This window comes from Oncorhynchus mykiss, chromosome 11, assembly GCF_013265735.2.
Source record: "Oncorhynchus mykiss isolate Arlee chromosome 11, USDA_OmykA_1.1, whole genome shotgun sequence".
In the NCBI taxonomy this organism is placed as follows: Eukaryota; Metazoa; Chordata; class Actinopteri; order Salmoniformes; family Salmonidae; genus Oncorhynchus; species Oncorhynchus mykiss.
Genome location: NC_048575.1, coordinates 8,152,558 through 8,177,146, shown reverse-complemented (window position 1 = coordinate 8,177,146; position 24,589 = coordinate 8,152,558). Strand labels below are relative to the sequence as shown.

Here is a 24,589-nt window from a genome sequence, read left to right as displayed (position 1 = left end):
ATGGGGGAGTCCCAAGAGGCAGCAAATACAATATTTTACTAAGGAAATATATACTATACTGTATACAGTACAGAGTATATTATATATGTAATATATATTTTATACTTTTTCACTGAAACAGCCAATTACAGGAAGACTGAGGAGCACACTCAACGACTGTAGAAAGATCATCAGAAGGGAGAGGAGAGGAGATAGAGGGCCCACGTGGGTAACTGGGGGGCCCTGCCTTGATCAGATAACTGATGAAATAAAATAAACTGGTCAAGTGTGTGAGTCAGGGGTTTGGCCCAAGTCCGTAGCAGGCCCAAGAGGCAAAAAATAATAATATTTTATCCAACAACTGGAGCCCATCCTCAATGTTCAAAATAAACCAGAGAGCATAATTTAGCAACAGAGGTTCAATAGTTTATCAAAAATAACTGTGGATTAAGTTTTATATGAGGTTCCACATATTTAAGAATGATGGAGGCCACTGTGTTTTGGTACCCTTCCCCAGATCTGTGCCTCGACACAATCCTGTCTCAGAGCTCTACAGACAATTGCTTTGACCTCATGGCTTGGTTTTTGCTCTGACATGCACTGTCAACCTGTCTATATGAGGTTCCACAGTCGACAGTGCATGTCAGAGCCAAAACCAAGCCATGAGGTCAAAGCAATTGTCTGTAGAGCTCTGAGACAGGATTGTGTCGAGGCACAGATCTGGGGAAGGGTACCAAAACAGTCGCCTCCATTCTTAAATGGAAGAAGTTTGGAACCAGCAAGATTCTTCTTAAAGCTGGCCGCCCGGTCAAACTGAGTAATCAGGGGAGAAGGGCCTTGGTCAGGGAGGTGACAAAGATCCTGATGGCCACTCTGACAGAGCTGCAAAGTTCCTCTGTGGAGATGGGAGAACCTTTCAGAAGGACAACCATCTCAGCAGCACTCCACTAATCAGGCCTTTACGATGGCCAGAAGGAAGCCATTCCTCAGTAAAAGGCATATGACAGTCTGCTTGGAAAATGTTCAGCCCGCTCCAGAATGCTGAGGACCTCAGTGGTGTAAAGGGTTACCTTCCAACAGGACAACAACCTTAATCACACAGCCAAGACAATGCAGGAGTGGCTTCAGGACAAGTCTTTGAATGTCCTTGAGTGGCCCAGCCAGTGCCCGGACTTGAACCCAATCGATCATCTCTGGAGAGACCTGAAGATAGCTGTGTAAAAACGCGCCCCAGCCAACCTGACAGAGCTTGAGAGGATCTGCAGTGAAGAAATGGGAGAAACTCCCCAAATACAGGTGCGCCAAGCTTGTAGCGTCATTTAAAAAATGTAACCTTTATTTCACTAGGAAAGACAGTTAAGTAAAGTCTTACTTACAATGACAGCCTACCAGAGAGCAGTGGGTTAACTGTCTTGTTCAGGGGCAGAACGACTTTCCGAAGGCACTGTACAGTACGTCAACGCTTCCATTATGTGTGTCTCTCTCTCGGCACATCCCGTCTCATCACTCAGGTCATCATGGCCATCACAGCGGTGGAGGTAGAGCACATAGCGGCCGCCTGAACACAGGTACTCCCCCCACCACACAGTCTGACACCACACGCACGTGAACAGACAAATGCAAGTGAAAAGTTGAACTTGAAAGAGAATAGCATGTCAGTACCTTTACACCAGCACACCTTGCTCATTGGAAATTAACAGATGGAAACCCTATAGCAAGAAGTGGACTAATATACAAATCAAGTCCACTTTAATCATACTTCTACAGTACACACTAGAGACAGACATCAACATACATTTCCAATCACACCCACCTTGTCGGTCAAACCGTCAGTGAAGCCACAGTCCAGGCGGCTGACAGACGGCGCCCCGGCTGGCAGGCAGACGGCGCAGACGGCTGGCTGGCACACTGGAACGCCCCACACTGGAACTTGGGCAAAGGGGCATGGGGGTGGCAGGCTGACAGAACTTCTCATCTGATCAGTCGGCACAGTCTGGAACAGGAGAATCGTCCCCGGGCATAGCTCGTCAGAGCCGTCACCGCAGTCATCCTCGTTGTCACACCTACTGGCACGGGGAGCAGCGCCCCCCTACTGGAACTCTGACTCCTGACAGGGAGAGGAAGGGGGCAGGGGGAGGCCTCACATTGCCAAATGCCCTCAGTGCATGAGCTGGAAGAGGGTAGCTACACACAGAGTATATAAAACTAATAAAAGCACTTAAGTCAAAACACTCTAAAGTACAACTTAAGTAGGTTTTTTGGGATTTATTGTACTTTACTACATTCCTAAAGAAGATTTTCCCTGACACCCAAAAGTACTCTTCACATTTCGAATACTTAGCAGGACAGGAAAATGGTCCAATTCACACACTTATCAAGAGAACATCCCTGGTCATCCTTGCTGTCTCTGATCTGGAGGACTCACTAAACACAAATTACTTTGTAAATTATGTCTGAGTGTAAATTAAAATAAGAAAATGGTGCCTTCTGGTTTGCTTAATATAAGGAATGTGAAATGATTTACACTTTTACTTTTGATACGCACTGCAGCGCCTACGGGTACACTGCAGCGCCTACGGGTACACTGCAGCGCCTACGGGTACACTGCAGCGCCTACGGGTACACTGCAGCGCCTACGGGTACACTGCAGCGCCTACGGGTACACTGCAGCGCCTACGGGTACACTGCAGCGCCTACGGGTACACTGCAGCGCCTACGGGTACACTGCAGCGCCTACGGGTACACTGCAGCGCCTACGGGTACACTGCAGCGCCTACGAGTACACTGCAGTGCCTACGGGTACACACAGCGCCTACGGGTACACTGCAGCGCCTACGGGTACACTGCAGTGCCTACGGGTACACACAGCGCCTACGGGTACACTGCAGTGCCTACGGGTACACTGCAGTGCCTACGGGTACACTGCAGTGCCTACGGGTACACTGCAGCGCCTACGAGTACACTGCAGTGCCTACGGGTACACACAGCGCCTACGAGTACACTGCAGTGCCTACGGGTACACTGCAGTGCCTACGGGTACACTGCAGTGCCTACGGGTACACACAGCACCTACGAGTACACTGCAGTGCCTACGGGTACACTGCAGTGCCTACGGGTACACTGCAGTGCCTACGGGTACACTGCAGTGCCTACGGGTACACACAGCGCCTACGGGTACACACAGCGCCTACGAGTACACTGCAGTGCCTACGGGTACACACAGCGCCTACGAGTACACTGCAGTGCCTACGGGTACACTGCAGTGCCTACGGGTACACACAGCGCCTACGGGTACACACAGCGCCTACGGGTACACACAGCGCCTACGGGTACACACAGCGCCTACAGGTACACAGTGACAAATCCTAACCAGAACCATCGAAGTTAATATTCCTGCTATTCATTCACCTAGCCATAGAACCTAGTACAAAGCCTATTCACACAATTAATAAAATGAGAGGGCACCACACAGCCTTCACCTGTAGGGGGGGGAAAGAGTCCTCCCACTCACAGGGACAGAGAGAGGGCACCACACAGCCTTCACCTGTAGGGGGGGAACAGAGTCCTCCCACTCACAGGGACAGAGAGAGGGCACCACACAGCCTTCACCTGTAGGGAGGTAACAGAGTCCTCCCACTCACAGGGACAGAGAGAGCGCACCACACAGCCTTCACCTGTAGGGAGGGAACAGAGTCATCCCACTCACAGGGACAGAGAGAGGGCAACACAGCCTTCACCTGTAGGGGGAACACAGAGTCAGGGCAAGGATATGACGAACAAAGAAGAACTTCTGGGTCGTGCCAGGTATTCGTCCATCCCAGCACCAACACATCCGATTCAAATTAATCAATGTCCTAACCAAGTTTATAGTTTACGAACTCATTTTTTCATTAAATAGTTAGTTTTAGATAACTATAATAACCTTGGCCCTAATGGAAGTCCATGATCTGTTGAACCAGGTGTCTTACTGCTGAGGTGGAACAAAATCCTGCATAAACCAGTCGCTCTCCAGGCCCAGTGTGAATGATGGCAGCTCTCCAGGCCCAGTGTGAATGATGGCAGCTCTCCAGGCCCAGTGTGAATGATGGCAGCTCTCCAGGCCCAGTGTGAATGATGGCAGCTCTCCAGGCCCAGTGTGAATGATGGCAGCTCGCCAGGCCCAGTGTGAATGATGGCAGCTCTCCAGGCCCAGTGTGAATGATGGCAGCTCTCCAGGCCCAGTGTGAATGATGGCAGCTCTCCAGGCCCAGTGTGAATGATGGCAGCTCTCCAGGCCCGTTGTGAATGAAGGCAGAGGGCAGGGAATAGCTCTGAATTGAGACACTGCCATTGTTAGCTTACCTGCCGTCATTCACAACAGGCCTGGAGAGCGGTCATCATTCTGCCTGCAGTGCAGAAGCAGCTCTCCATACAGGAGTGGGTGGCACATTGGGAGTCAGAGCTCTGGGTTGCACTGGGACAGATGGGAGAACACAGACCTCATACACCACACCATTCTCACACTGCTGGGCTGCACAGATAGGGAGGGTGGAGAGAGGGATGGAAAAAGTATATTTTGTCATGCAGGATGTTTGTAAAACTGAACAGTCTATCCAATTGAAATGAATGTTGCTCAATCAGTGTCAATGTCCAATCCGTTGCTGCAGGAATATGTTCCTGCTGTAGTAAACTGGCTTAAAGTAAGATCTGTGCTGAATTTGATGTGGATCCTGACTGAACAGGAACCAGCAAGTCTCCGTTTTAGGCTGTTTCATCCCAGAACCTATTTGGCCAGATTCGGTACCTCTTGTGGCATGAAAAATAGTCACTTTTTGCAAAGTAAAAATTCTAATAAACAAAGTTAATTTGAGTTGCCTCTTCATTAATTATTCTGTCTGTTCAGAAATAAATTAATTCAGAATAGCCTATTGCCCCAACGGAAAGCTTTCAATTTTACCACAGAGGATAAATAGCTTATTTTTAACAAATCGCTTAGCTGTGGAGTGTAGTTCAATAACAAGACATTGCCTACAGTCGGGAATTTGCGGCAAATCTGTCAGTGAACAAACTGCATGCAGACAAAACTAGCCTTTCGCAATATTTCAAATAGACTACAATCGCAGGAAAACACAGGTTGGAAAGCAAATGGCTCCTGCTGAAAACAGTTGACTAACTTGTCAGCAAGTAGGCTACCTGTAACGATGTGATCTGAACGTCGGGGAGCAAGTTCAGGGAGGAAGTGTTAATAAAGAAACACAACATAATACAAAATAAGAAACACGTCAAAGGGAGTGACAAATAGGGCAAGTAATCAAGGAGATGATGGAGTCCTGGTGAGTCTGATGACGCGCAGCTGCGCGTAACGATGGTGACAGGTGTGCGCCATAACGAGCAGCCTGGTGATCTGGAGACGGGAGCGGGAGCACACGTGACAGTACCCCCTTCCCCAACGCGTGGCTCCAGCCGCAGGACGCCGATCAAAAGGAAGAATGCTTTATTATAAAGGGTCTTTATTTTTGTCATGTGTTCCGGTACCAATTTCAGAATTAACAGAAAAATAACGGAGTAGGCGAACTGAGCGTTTCAGCTGTTCTTCATCTTGAAAGAGCAGTTCTCCTTGAGCTACTAGCAAACCGTTTTATTTTAGGTTCCTCAGGTGAACAGAGACCAGGTCTAATCCCAGCGTCATCCTCAGGGCCTGACAGAATGACAAATCAACAAACACACACAGACAGATAACAGGGCTAAATGGGCAGCAATAATAAACAATAGCATTTTAATTCAACCCAAAGCGCACTCACCAAGTTACTCTGTGGGACAACGCTCACCACACATTGGCTTTCACAGCTCAAGGGAAGGTACTGTGCCTTGCTGCATTCTCCCCCGACCGTTACACACATTTCTAATGTATACCTAAGGGTTATGATGTACACAGCTCAGGTCCCGTCTGTGGACCATGTTAGGATGAACATACAGCTAGCTGCCCTGTAAATGGAAGTGCTTTCTTTCAACGATAGTGCACCCCTCCCCACATAATACAGGTGGCAGAGCTCCAGAAGCTACATTTTTTTAACCCACAATAAAAAATAACTGTGTCTAAACCTCCTATTCCGAAAGAGTGATATTTGAAAACTTATATTAGACATTCAAATCCATTAGAATATTTTGTCATCAATCGGACAATTTTCCTCAATCAAATGGTCCTCAGTCAGAGTGTAATACTGTGAGTGGCAGAGAAGGCGACGCTGTGGAGAGAGGTCTAGCCCTAAAGCACTGACCAGGCAGCAGGCTGTAGGTACGGGTCTGGTCAGACACATTCCTTCAGCTCAGGTCCCACAGGCTGCCACAGCACAGCTCCATAGGCATCAGAGAGGAGTTGTGCAACCCAGGGAAGTCCTGGCAGCCCCATGTGGAGTAGCAGTGGCTCCGCACACCAACACCTTGACCACAGAGGGGTGGCAGAGGGGGAGAGAGAGATATTTCAATCTCTTCTCAGTATGCAGTCCATTTTTACTGCCACCTGCTGTCAAATTGCGTCAGGAAGCAAGGCGGCTGAGCCAGTTACCGAAAGGGCTCTACTTCAAATCCCCGAGCCGACTAGGTGTAAAATCTGTCAACGTGCACCAGCGCATGGTACAGGACCCTAATTGCTACTATACAGTGCAGTCCGGAAGTATTCAGAACACTTGACTTTTTCCACATTTGTTACAGCCTTATCCTAAAATGTTTTTTTTTTCCCTTCATCAATATACACACAATACCCCGTAACAACAAAACAAAAACAGGTTCAGAAAATTTTGCTGATTTAAAAAAATTAAAAATAAAAAAATCACATTTACATAAGTATTCAGACCCTTTACTCATCCCAAGATGGCAAAGCAGTCAGACGTTTTTTGTCCTCGTCTTGTCTTGTCGTGTGAAAATATATTATATATATATATGTATTATTATATTTGTATATATTTACAACTTTCTTCGCATATCTTTTATATGTTTTAATTTCCAAAAACTCAACTTCAAAACACTCCTGCAACCCGCCTCAGCAAATGTAAAAAAAAAAAAAAAGTATTATTGACATCAATACTGAAATCCACAATAGCCAGAAGTTAACCAGACGCTATTCAGTTCACTGGTTAACGTTAGTATTCAGCTAACCACTGTTTGTGGTCATCAGCTATCCTTTAGCTCGAAAATCTATCGCCAGTTTTGTACAACGCGACTTAGACCAGAACATACCGGACCTATTTTTCTCTCCGGAGCAAACATCAATTATTCCGGAGCTAGCCAGCTGAAGAGTTCCATCAGCCACTCATGGGCTACAATCACCTATCCGGAGTTATCTGCCCGAGGGAGTTATCCAACTGGCCCCTCCGTCGCGACGTTACCTGAACGCGCATCTGCGGCCTGCTGATCGTTAGCTGTCTTATCGACTGCTATCTGAATAGGTCTATCGGACAATTTTTCTTGGGTCACTATAACTATATCTATTTTGCCAATTGGATTGATCTCCTCTACCACACGGAACCCCACTAATCTACCGACGGAAATGCATGAGGTGGCTAAAAACAGACCTCCATCCTATGCTAGCTTGCTACCGATGGCCCAGCTAGCTGTCTGAATCGCCGTGACCCCAACCAACCTCACTACTCACTGGACACTTATGATCACTCGACTAAGCATGCCTCTCCTTAATATCAATATGCCTTGTCCATTGCTGTTCTGGTTAGTGTTTATTGGCTTATTTCACTGTAGAGCCTCTAGCCCTGCTCAATATACCGTATCCAACCTTTCAGTTCCACCTCCCACACATGCGATGACATCACCTGGTTTCAATGATGTTTCTAGAGACAATATCTCTCTCATCATCACTCAATACCTATGTTTACCTCCAATGTATTCACATCCTACCATTCCTTTGTCTGTACATTATACCTTGAAGCTATTTTATCGCCCGCAGACGTTCTAGACGACCACTTCTCATAGCTTTTAGCCGTACCTTTATCCTACTCCTCCTCTGTTCCCCTGGTGATGTAGAGGTGAATCCAGGCCCTGCAGTGCCTAGCTCCACTCCTATGCCCCAGGCGCCCTCTTTTGATGACTTCTGTAACTGTAATAGCCTTGGTTTCATGCATGTTAACATTAGAAGCCTCCTCCCTACGTTTGTTTTATTCACTGCTTTAGCACACTCTGCCATCTCGGATGTGTCTGAATCCTGGCTTAGGGAGACCACCAAAAATTCTGAAATTTTCATCCCTAACTACAACATTTTCAGACCAGATAGAACGGCCAAAGGGGGCGGTGTTGCAATCTACTGCAAAGATAGCCTGCAGAGTTCTGTCCTACTATCCAGGTCTATACCCAAACAATTTGAACTTCTACTTTTAAAAATCCACCTCTCTAAAAACAAGTCTCTCTCTGTTGCCGCCTGCTATAGACCACCCTCTGCCCCCAGCTGTGCTCTGGAAACCATATGTGGACTGATTGCACCCCATCTATCTTCAGAGCTCGTGCTGCTAGGCGACCTAAACTAGAACATGCTTAACATTCCGGCCATCCTACAATCTAAGCTTGATGCCCTCAATTTCACACAAATGATCAATGAACCTACCAGGTACCACCCCAAAGCCGTAAACACGGGCACCCTCATAGATATCATCCTAACCAACTTGCCCTCTAAATACACCTCTGCTGTTTTCAACCAAGATCTGAGCGATTACTGCCTCATTGCCTGCATCCATAATGGGTCAGCGGTCAAACGACCTCCACTCATCACTGTCAAACGCTCCCTGAAACACTTCAGCGAGCAGGCCTTTCTAATTGACCTGGCCCGGGTATCCTGGAAGGATATTGATCTCATCCTGTCAGTAGAGGATGCTTGTTTTTTTTTTAAATGCCTTCCTCACCATCTTAAATAAGCATGCTCCATTCAAGACATTTTGAACCAGGAACAGATATAGCTCTTGGTTCTCTCCAGACCTGACTGCCCTTAACCAACACAAAAACATCCTATGGCGTTCTGCATTATCATCGAACAGCCAACATACACAGGCAGTTAGAAAAGCCAAGGCTAGCTTTTTCAAGCAGAAATTTGCTTCCTGCAACACAAACTCAAAAAAGTTCTGGGGCACTGTAAAGTCCATGGAGAATAAGAACACCTCCTCCCAGCTGCCCACTGCACTGAAGATAGGAAACGCTGTCACCACCGATAAATCCACTATAATTGAGAATTTCAATAAGCAATTCTCTACGGCTGGCCATGCCACCTGGCTACCCCTACCCCGGTCAACAGCACTGCAACCTGCCCAAGCCTCCCCATTTCCCCTTCTCCCAAATCCAGTCAGTCCAGAATCTGGACCCCTACAAATCAGCCGGGCTGAACAATCTGGACCCTTTCTTTTAAAATTACCTGCCGAAATTGTTGCAACCCCTATTACTCGCCTGTTCAACCGCTCTTTCGTGTCGTCTGAGATTCCCAAAGATTGGAAAGCAGCTGCGGTCATCCCCCTCTTCAAAGGGGGGGACACTCTTGACCCAAACTGCTACAGACTTATATCTATCCTACCCTGCCTTTCTAAGATCTTCGAAAGCCAAGTCAACAAACAGATTAGCGACCATTTCGAATCCCACCATACCTTCTCCGCTATGCAATCTGGTTTCAGAGCTGGTCATGGGTGCACCTCAGCCATGCTCAAGGTCCTAAACGATATCTTAACCGCCATCGATAAGAAACAATACTGTGCAGCCGTATTCATTGACCTGGCCAAGGCTTTTGACTCTGTCAATCACCACATCCTCATCGGCAGACTCGACAGCCTTGGTTTCTCAAATGATTGCCTCGCCTGGTTCACCAACTACTTCTCTGATAGAGTTCAGTGTGTCAAATTGAAGGGTGTGTTGTCCGGGCCTCTGGCAGTCCCTATGGGGGTGCCACAGGGTTAAATTCTTGGACCGACTCTCTTCTCTGTATACATCAATGATGTTGCTCTTGCTGCTGGTGAGTCTCTGATCCACCTCTACGCAGACGACACCATTCTGTATACTTCTGGCCCTTCTTTGGACACTGCGTTAACAACCCTCCAGGCAAGCTTCAATGCCATACAACTCACCTTCCGTGGCCTCCAATTGCTCTTAAATACAAGTAAAACTAAATGCATGCTCTTCAACCGATCGTTGCCTGCACCTGCCCGCCTGTCCAACATCACTACTCTGGACGGCTCTGACTTAGAATACGTGGACAACTACAAATACCTAGGTGTCTGGTTAGACTGTAAACTCTCCTTCCAGACTCACATCAAACATCTCCAATCCAAAGTTAAATCTAGAATTGACTTCCTATTTCGCAAACAAAGCCTCCTTCACTCATGCTGCCAAACATACCCTTGTAAAACTGACCATTCTACCAATCCTCAACTTCGGCGATGTCAATTACAAAATAGCCTCCAATACCCTACTCAATAAATTGGATGCAATCTATCACTGCCATCCGTTTTGTCACCAAAGCCCCATATACGACCCACCACTGCGACCTGTACGCTCTCGTTGGCTGGCCCTTGCTTCATACTCGTCGCCAAACCCACTGGCTCCAGGTCATCTACAGGACCCTGCTAGGTAAAGTCCCCCTTTATCTCAGCTCGCCTGTCACCATAGCAGCACCCACCTGTAGCATGCGCTCTCTGCTGCCAATGACTGGAACAAATTGCAAAAATCTCTGAAGCTGGAGTCTTACATCTCCCTCTTTAACTTTTAAGCATCAGCTGTCTGAGCAGCTTACCGATCACTGTACCTGTACTCAGCCAATCTGTAAATAGCACACCCGACTACATCATCCCCATATTATTACTTACCCTCTTGCTCTTGTGCGCCCCAGTATCTCTACTTGCACATCATCATCTGCACATCTATCACTCCAGTGTTAATGCTAAATTGTAATTATTTTCGTCTCTAGGACCTATTTATTGCCTACCTCCCCACTCTTCTACATTTGCACACACTGTGCATCAATTTTTTTAAATTTTATTTTCTTTTGTGTTATTGACTGTATGTTTGTTTGTGAAACTCTGTGGTTGTTTTTGTCGCACTGCTTTGCTTTATCTTGGCCAGGTCGCAGTTTTAAGTGAGAACTTGTTCTCAACTGGCCTACCTGGTTAGATAAAGGTGAAATAAATAAAACATGAAAACTTTCCGAATAGAAAGTCACTCTAGATAAGAGCGTCTGCTAAATGACAACTTTTTTATTTTTAAAGTTTACTAACTCAGACAATGTTATCGTTAAGACATATATATTATACACACTACGCAACTTTTTCTTTTTACTATTTTCTATATTGTAGCATAATTGTGAAGAGACTATGAAATAACACATATGGAATCATGTAGTAACCAAAAAAGTGTTCAAAAATTAAAATATATTTGAGATTCTTCAAAGTAAAACACCCCTTGCCATGATGACAGCTTTGCACACTCTTGTCATTCTCTCAACCAGCTTCACTTGGAATGCTTTTCCAACAGTCTTGAAGGAGTTCCTACATATGCTGAGCACTTGTTGGCTGCTTTTCCTTCACTCTGCGGTCCAACTCATCCCAACTCATCCCAAACCATCTCAATTGGGTTGAGGTTGGGTGATTGTGGAGTTCAGGTCATCTGATGTCACATATCCCTTAGACAGCATGGAGGTGTGTTGGGTCATTGTCCTGTTGAAAAACAAATTATAGTCCCACAAATCAGATGGGATGGCGTATCGCTGCAGAATGCTGTGGTAGCCATGCTGGATAAGTGTGCCTTGAATTCTAAATAAATCACAGACAGTATCACCAGCAAAACACCCCCACACCATCATACCTCGTCCTCCATGCTTCACGGTGAGAACCACACATGCAGAGATCATCCGTTCACCTACTCTGCGTATCACAAAGACACAGATGTTGGAACCAAAAATCTCAAATTTGCACTCATCAGACCAAAGGACAGATTTCCACCGGTCTAATGTCCATTGCTCATGTTTCTATGGCCAAGCAAGTCTCTTCTTCTTATTGGTGTCCTTTAGTAGTGGTTTCTTTGCAGCGATTTAACCATGAAGGCCTGATTCACGCAGTCTCCTCTGAACAGTTGACGTTGAGATGTGTCTGTTTCTTGAACTCTGTGAAGCATTTATTTGGACTGCAATTTTTGAGGCTTGTAACTCTAATGAAGTTATCCTCTGCAGCAGAGGTACCTCTGGGTCTTCCTTTCCTGTGGCGGTCCTCATGAGAGACAGTTTCATCATAGCGGATGATGGTTTTTATGACTGCACTTGTAATGTTCCGGATTGACTGACCATGTCATAAAATACTGATGGCCTGTCATTTTCTCTTTACTTATTTGAGCTTTTCTTGCCATAATATGGACTTTGTCTTTTACCAAATAGGGCTGTCTTCTGTATACCACCCCTACCTTGTCACACACAGCTAACTACTTGAGACAAAAAGCATTAAGAAGGAAAGAAATTCTACAAATGTACTTTTAACAAGGCACACGTGTTAATTGAAATGCAGCATTCAAAGTGAAAACCTCATGAAGCTGGTTTTGATTTTTTTGAACACTTCTTTGGTTACTACATTATTCCATGTGTTCATAGTTTGATGTCTTCACTATTATTCTATAATACAAAAAAAATAAAGAAAAACCCTTTAATGAGTTGGTGTGTCCAAACTTTTGACTGGTACTGTATATATCAGGAGTTTGGTTTTGAAAGTGGGGGGGAATATAACTCGGCGGGGGGTCTAGGAGTCCTCCCATTTTGGGGGGGCATCGAAAACCATTTTCCATAATTTTTACACAGTCTAATATGATCCATAGCCCTTCTAGCAATTTCTATTTAGAACAATGTCATCAAGCTCATCAAGCTCAATGTCAATAGATTTGGTATCATTATTGAACATTTTGGAGTCCTAGTTATGTGATTGGTTATCTCGGGACTTGGGTAAGAAGCACACAGCTGGAACCCAGTTGTTTGTAGTACAGTTCAATGTCATCATCCCCCCCACCCTCCCCCGGCCCCCGTGTTTGTGGCGCATCCTGTCCACTTCCAGCCTCCAGTCCTGCATGTTGAAAAGCACACCTCGGAACAGTCCACCTCACACTCAAGACGGGGGGAAATCTGGTCCACTCTTTCCTCCACAGTGTGTTCACACCAGTGCCTGGAGTGGTGATAAACAACATGAAATGGAATTAATAATGTAATGATATATGCCATTTATCAGATGCTTTTCTACCAAAGAGACTTACAGTCATGGACGCATACATCTTTTACAGTGGGGCAAAAAAAGTATTTAGTCAGCCACCAATTGTGCAAGTTCTCCCACTTAAAAATATGAGAGAGGCCTGTAATGTTCATCATAGGGACACTTCAACTATGACAGACAAAATTAGAAAAAAAATCCAGAAAATCATATTGTAGGATTTTTAATAAATGGTGGAAAATAAGTATTTTAGAGTTTAGAACCTCGAGCGTGGCTGAGGTGCACCCATGATCAGCTCTGAAACCAGATTGCATAGCGGAGAAGGTATGGTGGGATTCGAAATGGTCAGTAATCTGATTGTTAACTTGGCTTTCGAAGACCTTAGAAAGACAGGGTAGGATAGATATACTGTAGGTCTGTAGCAGTTTGGGTCTAGAGTGTCACCTCCTTTGAAGAGGGGGATGACCGCGGCAGCTTTCCAATCTTTGGGAATCTCAGACGATACGAAAGAGAGGTTGAACAGGCTAGTAATAGGGGTTGCAACAATTTCGGCAGATCATTTTAGAAAGAGAGGGTCCAGATTGTCTAGCTCGGCTGATTTGTAGGGGTCCAGATTTTGCAGCTCTTTCAGAACATCAGCTATCTGGATTTGGGTAAAGGAGAAATGGTGGGGGCTTTGGCGGGTTGCCGGGCAGTTGACCAGGGTAGGGGTAGCCATGTGGAAAGCATGGCCAGCCGTAGAGAAATGCTTGTTGAAATTCTCAATTATAGTGGATTTATCAGTGGTGACAGTGTTTCCTAGCCTCAGAGCAGTGGGCAGCTGTGAGGAGGTGCTCTTATTCTCCATTGACTTTACAGTGACCCAGAACTTTCTTGAGTTAGTACTACAGGATGCAAATTTCTGTTTGTGTATATTTGTTCCTAACTTCCCTGAAAAGTTGCATATCACGGGGACTCTTCGATGCTAATGCAGAACGCCACAGGATATTTTTGTGCTAGTCAAGGGCAGACAGGTCTGGAGTGAACCAAGGACTACATTCTCGGGCAGAGTTCTTGCTCTGGTAAACTTCTGAAACAGCTGTGTCCTTTCATCAGTTAAATCATTAGGGGAGATTCATATGCGACACCATCTGTAAACAGGACCAACCCATCACTGACGGGAAACAACCTGCATTGTTGTGATTCTCCAGAATGTACAAAAACGTCACTATAAAATCTAATGTTAATAACAAGAACTATCTGCTTGAGATGGAGAGGCATTTCAAACTGGCAAAGAGGTGTAAGATACAATAAGCCTACATGACACAGAGAAAGTTTCACGGTATCAACGACTGTCAAAAATACAAAATCATCACGCTTTTTCCACTCAGATATAGTAGACAACACAGTAGATATAGTAGACAACACAGTAGATATAGTAGATAACACAGTAGATAAAGTAGACAGCAGAGTAGATAACACAGTAGATATTGTAGGTAACAGTAGATATAGTAGATACGATAGATATAGTAGATACAGTGCCTTGCGAAAGTATTCGGCCCCCTTGAACTTTGCGACCTTTTGCCACATTTCAGGCTTCAAACATAAAGATATAAAACTGTATTTTTTTGTGAAGAATCAACAACAAGTGGGACACAATCATGAAGTGGAACGACATTTATTGGATATTTCAAACTTTTTTAACAAATCAAAAACTGAAAAATTGGGCGTGCAAAATTATTCAGCCCCTTTACTTTCAGTGCAGCAAACTCTCTCCAGAAGTTCAGTGAGGATCTCTGAATGATCCAATGTTGACCTAAATGACTAATGATGATAAATACAAAATTATTCAGCCCCCTTAAGTTAATACTTTGTAGCGCCACCTTTTGCTGCGATTACAGCTGTAAGTCTGTAAGTCAACCAGCTGAGTTGATTGCACACAGGTGGATTGTATTTATCATCATTAGTCATTTAGGTCAACATTGGATCATTCAGAGATCCTCACTGAACTTCTGGAGAGAGTTTGCTGCACTGAAAGTAAAGGGGCTGAATAATTTTGCACGCCCAATTTTTCAGTTTTTGATTTGTTAAAAAAGTTTGAAATATCCAATAAATGTCGTTCCACTTCATGATTGTGTCCCACTTGTTGTTGATTCTTCACAAAAAAATACAGTTTTATATCTTTATGTTTGAAGCCTGAAATGTGGCAAAAGGTCGCAAAGTTCAAGGGGGCCGAATACTTTCGCAAGGCACTGTAACTAGATGAAGCATGGATTGTAGATTATTCCATGCATCAGTTGGACAAGAAGAGAATGCAGTCTTGGCAAATACTGTGAATGTCCTGGGGACTTTAAGTAGCAACCACCTAGCAGACCGGGTATGTTAACTGGTGGTGAAGGAGACCAGACTACAGAGGTAAAGAGGGAGTTTACCCAAAAGGACTTTGTAGCAACCACCTAGCAGACCGGGTATGGTAACTGGTGGTGAAGGAGACCAGACTACAGAGGTAAAGAGGGAGTTTACCCAAAAGGACTTTGTAGCAACCACCTAGCAGACCGGGTATGGTAACTGGTGGTGAAGGAGACCAGACTACAGAGGTAAAGAGGGAGTTTACAAATGTATATTTCTGCGCATATAAAGTGAGGTCCAACCTTCCATTTGGTACAATGTGCAATGGTGGATGAGTGTCTTGACGTTTGTAATAAAGCGCAAAGATGCATGATAAACAGAGTCCTGTCTCTGTCAGACAGAGGTTGCATGATAAACAGAGTCCTGTCTCTGTAAGTCGGAGGAGGTTGCATGATAAACAGAGACCAGTCTCTGTAAGACAGAGGAGGCATGATAAACAGAGACCAGTCTCTGTCAGACAGAGGAGGCTGCATGATAAACAGAGTCCTGTCTCTGTAAGACGGAGGAGGTTGCATGATAAACAGAGTCCAGTCTCTGTAAGACAGAGGAGGCATGATAAACAGAGATCAGTCTCTGTCAGACAGAGGTGTCATGATAAACAGAGACCAGTCTCTGTCAGACGGAGGAGGTTGCATGATAAACAGAGTCCAGTCTCTGTCAGACAGAGGAGGTTGCATGATATACAGAGTCCAGTCTCTGTAATACGGAGGAGGTTGCGTGCATATACAACAAGTCACCATAATCAATTACAGAGAGAAAAGTGGCCTGAACAAGCTTCTTTCTAGCCATAAGCGGGAAGCCAGCCTTATTACGAAAATAAAAACCCAATTTCAATTTAAGATTTGTCACAAGATTATCCACATTAACTTTAAAGGACAACTTGTCATCCAACCAAATACCTAGGTACTTGTAGGATGACACTTTTTCAATGGATAAGCCACTAGATGTAACAATGCTAACATTCTCTGGCAGAGTTCTAGCTCTGGTAAACTTCTGAAACAGCTGTGTCCTTTCATCAGTTAAATCATTAGGGGAGATTCATATGCGACACCATCTGTAAACAGGACCAACCCATCACTGACGGGAAACAACCTGCATTGTTGTGATTCTCCAGAATGTACAAAAACGTCACTATAAAATCTAATGTTAATAACAAGAACTATCTGCTTGAGATGGAGAGGCATTTCAAACTGGCAAAGAGGTGTAAGCTACAATAAGCCTACATGACACAGAGAAAGTTTCACGGTATCAACGACTGTCAAAAATACAAAATCATCACACTTTTTCCACTCAGATATAGTAGACAAGACAGTAGATATAGTAGACAACACAGTAGATATAGTAGACAACACAGTAGATATAGTAGACAACACAGTAGATATAGTAGATAACACAGTAGATAAAGTAGACAGCAGAGTAGATAACACAGTAGATATTGTAGGTAACAGTAGATATAGTAGATACGATAGATATAGTAGATACAGTGCCTTGCGAAAGTATTCGGCCCCCTTGAACTTTGCGACCTTTTGCCACATTTCAGGCTTCAAACATAAAGATATAAAACTGTATTTTTTTGTGAAGAATCAACAACAAGTGGGACACAATCATGAAGTGGAACGACATTTATTGGATATTTCAAACTTTTTTAACAAATCAAAAACTGAAAAATTGGGCGTGCAAAATTATTCAGCCCCTTTACTTTCAGTGCAGCAAACTCTCTCCAGAAGTTCAGTGAGGATCTCTGAATGATCCAATGTTGACCTAAATGACTAATGATGATAAATACAAAATTATTCAGCCCCCTTAAGTTAATACTTTGTAGCGCCACCTTTTGCTGCGATTACAGCTGTAAGTCTGTAAGTCAACCAGCTGAGTTGATTGCACACAGGTGGATTGTATTTATCATCATTAGTCATTTAGGTCAACATTGGATCATTCAGAGATCCTCACTGAACTTCTGGAGAGAGTTTGCTGCACTGAAAGTAAAGGGGCTGAATAATTTTGCACGCCCAATTTTTCAGTTTTTGATTTGTTAAAAAAGTTTGAAATATCCAATAAATGTCGTTCCACTTCATGATTGTGTCCCACTTGTTGTTGATTCTTCACAAAAAAATACAGTTTTATATCTTTATGTTTGAAGCCTGAAATGTGGCAAAAGGTCGCAAAGTTCAAGGGGGCCGAATACTTTCGCAAGGCACTGTAACTAGATGAAGCATGGATTGTAGATTATTCCATGCATCAGTTGGACAAGAAGAGAATGCAGTCTTGGCAAATACTGTGAATGTCCTGGGGACTTTAAGTAGCAACCACCTAGCAGACCGGGTATGTTAACTGGTGGTGAAGGAGACCAGACTACAGAGGTAAAGAGGGAGTTTACCCAAAAGGACTTTGTAGCAACCACCTAGCAGACCGGGTATGGTAACTGGTGGTGAAGGAGACCAGACTACAGAGGTAAAGAGGGAGTTTACCCAAAAGGACTTTGTAGCAACCACCTAGCAGACCGGGTATGGTAACTGGTGGTGAAGGAGACCAGACTACAGAGGTAAAGAGGGAGTTTACAAATGTATATTTCTGCGCATATAAAGTGAGGTCCAACCTTCCATTTGGTACAATGTGCAATGGTGGATGAGTGTCTTGACGTTTGTAATAAAGCGCAAAGATGCATGATAAACAGAGTCCTGTCTCTGTCAGACAGAGGTTGCATGATAAACAGAGTCCTGTCTCTGTAAGTCGGAGGAGGTTGCATGATAAACAGAGACCAGTCTCTGTAAGACAGAGGAGGCATGATAAACAGAGACCAGTCTCTGTCAGACAGAGGAGGCTGCATGATAAACAGAGTCCTGTCTCTGTAAGACGGAGGAGGTTGCATGATAAACAGAGTCCAGTCTCTGTAAGACAGAGGAGGCATGATAAACAGAGATCAGTCTCTGTCAGACAGAGGTGTCATGATAAACAGAGACCAGTCTCTGTCAGACGGAGGAGGTTGCATGATAAACAGAGTCCAGTCTCTGTCAGACAGAGGAGGTTGCATGATATACAGAGTCCAGTCTCTGTAATACGGAGGAGGTTGCGTGCATATACAACAAGTCACCATAATCAATTACAGAGAGAAAAGTGGCCTGAACAAGCTTCTTTCTAGCCATAAGCGGGAAGCCAGCCTTATTACGAAAATAAAAACCCAATTTCAATTTAAGATTTGTCACAAGATTATCCACATTAACTTTAAAGGACAACTTGTCATCCAACCAAATACCTAGGTACTTGTAGGATGACACTTTTTCAATGGATAAGCCACTAGATGTAACAATGCTAACATTCTCTGGCAGAGTTCTAGCTCTGGTAAACTTCTGAAACAGCTGTGTCATTTCATCAGTTAAATCATTAGGGGAGATTCATATGCGACACCATCTGTAAACAGGACCAACCCATCACTGACGGGAAACAGCCTGCATTGTCGTGATTCTCCAGAATGTACAAAAACGTCACTATAAAATCTAATGTTAATAACAAGAACTATCTGCTTGAGATGGAGAGGCATTTCAAACTGGCAAAGAGGTGTAAGCTACAATAAGCCTACATGACACAGAGAAAGTTTCACGGTATCAACGACTATCAAAAATACAAAATCATCACACTTTTTCCACTCAGATATAGTAGACAACACAGTAGATATAGTAGATAACACAGTAGATAAAGTAGACAGCAGAGTAGATAACACAGTAGATATTGTAGGTAACAGTAGATATAGTAGATACGATAGATATAGTAGATACAGTGCCTTGCGAAAGTATTCGGCCCCCTTGAACTTTGCGACCTTTTGCCACATTTCAGGCTTCAAACATAAAGATATAAAACTGTATTTTTTTGTGAAGAATCAACAACAAGTGGGACACAATCATGAAGTGGAACGACATTTATTGGATATTTCAAACTTTTTTAACAAATCAAAAACTGAAAAATTGGGCGTGCAAAATTATTCAGCCCCTTTACTTTCAGTGCAGCAAACTCTCTCCAGAAGTTCAGTGAGGATCTCTGAATGATCCAATGTTGACCTAAATGACTAATGATGATAAATACAATCCACCTGTGTGTAATCAAGTCTCCGTATAAATGCACCTGCACTGTGATCGTCTCAGAGGTCCGTCAAAAGCGCAGAGAACATCATGAAGAACAAGGAACACACCAGGCAGGTCCGAGATACTGTTGTGAAGAAGTTTAAAGCCGGATTTGGATACAAAAATATTTCCCAAGCTTTAAACATCCCAAGGAGCACTGTGCAAGCGATAATATTGAAATGGAAGGAGTATCTGACCACTGCAAATCTACCAAGACCTGGCCGTCCCTCTAAACTTTCAGCTCATACAAGGAGAAGACTGATCAGAGATGCAGCCAAGAGGCCCATGATCACTCTGGATGAACTGCAGAGATCTACAGCTGAGGTGGAAGACTCTGTCCATAGGACAACAATCAGTCGTATATTGCACAAATCTGGCCTTTATGGAAGAGTGGCAAGAAGAAAGCCATTTCTTAAAGATATCCATAAAAAGTGTTGTTTAAAGTCTGCCACAAGCCACCTGGGAGACACACCAAACATGTGGAAGAAGGTGCTCTGGTCAGATGAAACCAAAATTGAACTTTTTGGCAACAATGCAAAACGTTATGTTTGGCGTAAAAGCAACACAGCTCATCAACCTGAACACACCATCCCCACTGTCAAACATGGTGGTGGCAGCATCATGGTTTGGGCCTGCTTTTCTTCAGCAGGGACAGGGAAGATGGTTAGAATTCATGGGAAGATGGATGGAGCCAAATACAGGACCATTCTGGAAGAAAACCTGATGGAGTCTGCAAAAGACCTGAGACTGGGACGAAGATTTGTCTTCCAACAAGACAATGATCCAAAACATAAAGCAAAATCTACAATGGAATGGTTCAAAAATAAACATATCCAGGTGTTAGAATGGCCAAGTCAAAGTCCAGACCTGAATCCAATCGAGAATCTGTGGAAAGAACTGAAAACTGCTGTTCACAAATGCTCTCCATCCAACCTCACTGAGCTCGAGCTGTTTTGCAAGGAGGAATGGGAAAAAAATTCAGTCTCTCGATGTGCAAAACTGATAGAGACATACCCCAAGCGACTTACAGCTGTAATCGCAGCAAAAGGTGGCGCTACAAAGTATTAACTTAAGGGGGCTGAATAATTTTGCACGCCCAATTTTTCAGTTTTTGATTTGTTAAAAAAGTTTGAAATATCCAATAAATGTCGTTCCACTTCATGATTGTGTCCCACTTGTTGTTGATTCTTCACAAAAAAATACAGTTTTATATCTTTATGTTTGAAGCCTGAAATGTGGCAAAAGGTCGCAAAGTTCAAGGGGGCCGAATACTTTCGCAAGGCACTGTATCTAGATGAAGCATGGATTGTAGATTATTCCATGCATCAGTTGGACAAGAAGAGAATGCAGTCTTGGCAAATACTGTGAATGTCCTGGGGACTTTAAGTAGCAACCACCTAGCAGACCGGGTATGTTAACTGGTGGTGAAGGAGACCAGACTACAGAGGTAAAGAGGGAGTTTACCCAAAAGGACTTTGTAGCAACCACCTAGCAGACCGGGTATGGTAACTGGTGGTGAAGGAGACCAGACTACAGAGGTAAAGAGGGAGTTTACCCAAAAGGACTTTGTAGCAACCACCTAGCAGACCGGGTATGGTAACTGGTGGTGAAGGAGACCAGACTACAGAGGTAAAGAGGGAGTTTACAAATGTATATTTCTGCGCATATAAAGTGAGGTCCAACCTTCCATTTGGTACATTGTGCAATGGTGGATGAGTGTCTTGACGTTTGTAATAAAGCGCAAAGATGCATGATAAACAGAGTCCTGTCTCTGTCAGACAGAGGTTGCATGATAAACAGAGTCCTGTCTCTGTAAGTCGGAGGAGGTTGCATGATAAACAGAGTCCAGTCTCTGTAAGAGAGAGGAGGCATGATAAACAGAGACCAGTCTCTGTAAGACAGAGGAGGCATGATAAACAGAGACCAGTCTCTGTCAGACAGAGGAGGCTGCATGATAAACAGAGTCCTGTCTCTGTAAGACGGAGGAGGTTGCATGATAAACAGAGTCCAGTCTCTGTAAGACAGAGGAGGCATGATAAACAGAGATCAGTCTCTGTCAGACAGAGGTGTCATGATAAACAGAGACCAGTCTCTGTCAGACGGAGGAGGTTGCATGATAAACAGAGTCCAGTCTCTGTCAGACAGAGGAGGCTGCATGATAAACAGAGTCCAGTCTCTGTAAGACAGAGGAGGCTGCATGATAAACAGAATCCAGTCTCTGTCAGACAGAGGAGGTTGCATGATATACAGAGTCCAGTCTCTGTAATACGGAGGAGGTTGCGTGCATACACAACAAGTCACCATAATCAATTACAGAGAGAAAAGTGGCCTGAACAAGCTTCTTTCTAGCCATAAGCGGGAAGCCAGCCTTATTACGAAAATAAAAACCCAATTTCAATTTAAGATTTGTCACAAGATTATCCACATTAACTTTAAAGGACAACTTGTCATCCAACCAAATACCTAGGTACTTGTAGGATGACACTTTTTCAATGGATAAGCCACTAGATGTAACAATGCTAACATTCTCTGGCAGAGTTCTAGCTCTGGTAAACTTCTGAAACAGCTGTGTCATTTCATCAGTTAAATCATTAGGGGAGATTCATATGCGACACCATCTGTAAACAGGACCAACCCATCACTGACGGGAAACAACCTGCATTGTTGTGATTCTCCAGAATGTACAAAAACGTCACTATAAAATCTAATGTTAATAACAAGAACTATCTGCTTGAGATGGAGAGGCATTTCAAACTGGCAAAGAGGTGTAAGCTACAATAAGCCTACATGACACAGAGAAAGGTTTAACGGTATCAACGACTATCAAAAATACAAAATCATCACACTTTTTCCACTCAGATATAGTAGACAACATAGTAGCTATAGTAAATAACACAGTAGATATAGTAGATAACACAGTAGATATAGTAGATAACGCAGTAGATATAGTAGATAACACAGTAGATATAGTAGATAACACAGTAGATATAGTAGACAACATAGTAGATAAAGTAAATAACACAGTAGATATAGTAGATAACACAGTAGATATAGTAGATAACACAGTAGATATAGTAGACAACATAGTAGATAAAGTAAATAACACAGTAGATATAGTAGATAACACAGTAGATATAGTAGATAACACAGTAGATATAGTAGACAACATAGTAGATAAAGTAAATAACACAGTAGATATAGTAGATAACACAGTAGATATAGTAGATAACGCAGTAGATATAGTAGACAACACAGTAGATATAGTAGATAACACAGTAGATATAGTAGACAACATAGTAGATAAAGTAAATAACACAGTAGATATAGTAGATAACACGGTAGATATAGTAGATAACGCAGTAGATATAGTAGACAACACAGTAGATATAGTAGATAATGCAGTAGATATAGTAGACAACACAGTAGATATAGTAGATATACTAAATAACACAGTAGATAAAGTAGACAACATAGTAGATATAGTAGATAACACAGTAGATATAGTAGACAACATAGTAGATATAGTAGATAACACAGTAGATATAGTAGACAACATAGTAGATATACTAGATAACACAGTAGATATAGTAGACAACATAGTAGATATACTAGATAACACAGTAGATATAGTAGACAACATAGTAGATTTACTAGATAACACAGTTATCTCTATCCCCACGACTTCTGTTCCTGTTCATAAACGACTCATTTTGGGGTGTTTCTTCTCAGATATGATCAATATTATGATTGACATTATTAACTCATAGGGTTTATTGCAGAGAGAATGTAATAGTCAACAACAACAAAATCCATTGATTAGTTAGTAGCATTGCAGAGGATACAAATAATTTGAGCCAGTTTCACACAGGAGAAAATAATCCGCCAGCAACAGAATAATAATAATTAATGGACGTTGTTTTGTAGGATTTGATACATTTTTCATTAGGGCAAATCAAAGTGGATATTACAAACGTTAGAAGCCATTTTAAACCTCAAATAGACTACAAGCTTGCATTTCATGCCGTGCAGGAAAATTCCTGAAACAGCAGGATGATCAAATTTAAGATACGATTTATACAATGTAGTTTAAGGTCATTGGATGCCATAGTGATTTGTTGTGGGAACATATTGGTTATACCAGAACTAACCCAGTTGATAGATCTGCAAAGCCACATTCCCCTCATTTTATTAGCATTGTGATGGTGAGGGAGGCTGTTATGGCAAGTTCACAAAGTCATGCAACCCTAACATTTGCATTATCAAAACAATGTATGTAAATACTAGTTTGGTGCCAATATACACAGCCTTGCAAACACATACTACTCTGTACTCTGTACAGAAACCCAGCCTAAAACTCCAAACAGCAAGCAATGCAGGTGTAGATATACACTGCTAAAACAAATTAAGGGAACACTAAATAAACACATCCTAGATCTGAATGAATGAAATATTCTTATTAAATACTTTTTTCTTTACATAGTTGAATGTGCTGACAATAAAATCACACAAAAATTATCAATGGAAATCAAATGTATCAACCCATGGAGGTCTGGATTTGGAGTCACACTCAAAATTAAAGTGGAAAACCACACTACAGGCTGATCCAACTTTGATGTCATGTCCTTAAAACAAGTCAAAATGAGGCTCAGTAGTGTGTGTGGCCTCCACGTGCCTGTATGACCTCCCTACAACGCCTGGGCATGCTCCTGATGAGGTGGCGGATGGTCTCCTGAGGGATCTCCTCCCAGACCTGGACTAAAGCATCCGCCAACTCCTGGACAGTCTGTGGTGCAACGTGGCGTTGGTGGATGGAGCGAGACATGATGTCCCAGATGTGCTCAATTGGATTCAGGTCTGGGGAACGGGCGGGCCAGTCCATTGCAGAACTGCTGACACACTCCAGCCACATGA

The 24,589-nt window shown here is 43.4% G+C and overlaps 1 protein-coding gene and 1 long non-coding RNA gene across 2 annotated transcripts; both read right to left on the bottom strand.

Moving 5' to 3' along the window:
- Positions 1 to 1,361: 1,361 nt before the first annotated feature.
- Positions 1,362 to 2,354, bottom strand: LOC118937436 (SCO-spondin-like). The gene is made up of 2 exons (XM_036936611.1): positions 1,793 to 2,354; positions 1,362 to 1,568 (listed from the first exon to the last, which is right to left on the bottom strand). Exons 1-2 carry the CDS (start codon positions 1,952 to 1,954, stop codon positions 1,383 to 1,385), a joined length of 348 nt encoding a protein of 115 aa, XP_036792506.1. The 5' UTR covers positions 1,955 to 2,354; the 3' UTR covers positions 1,362 to 1,382.
- A 767-nt stretch (positions 2,355 to 3,121) lies between these two features.
- On the bottom strand, positions 3,122 to 5,275 carry LOC110536601. Its single transcript, XR_005034786.1, has 3 exons — positions 5,152 to 5,275; positions 3,902 to 4,489; positions 3,122 to 3,588 (listed from the first exon to the last, which is right to left on the bottom strand). It is a non-coding gene; the product is annotated as an uncharacterized LOC110536601 (long non-coding RNA).
- Positions 5,276 to 24,589: the final 19,314 nt, after the last annotated feature.

Coding starts and splice junctions, on each gene's coding strand:
- LOC118937436 (XM_036936611.1), bottom strand. CDS start 1,954: ATGAGAAGTTCTGTCAGCCTGCCACCCCCATGCCCCTTTGCCCAAGTT. Junction 1,569..1,792: donor CTGACGGTTTGACCGACAAG/GTGGGTGTGATT, acceptor GTGTGGTGTCAG/ACTGTGTGGTGGGGGGAGTA.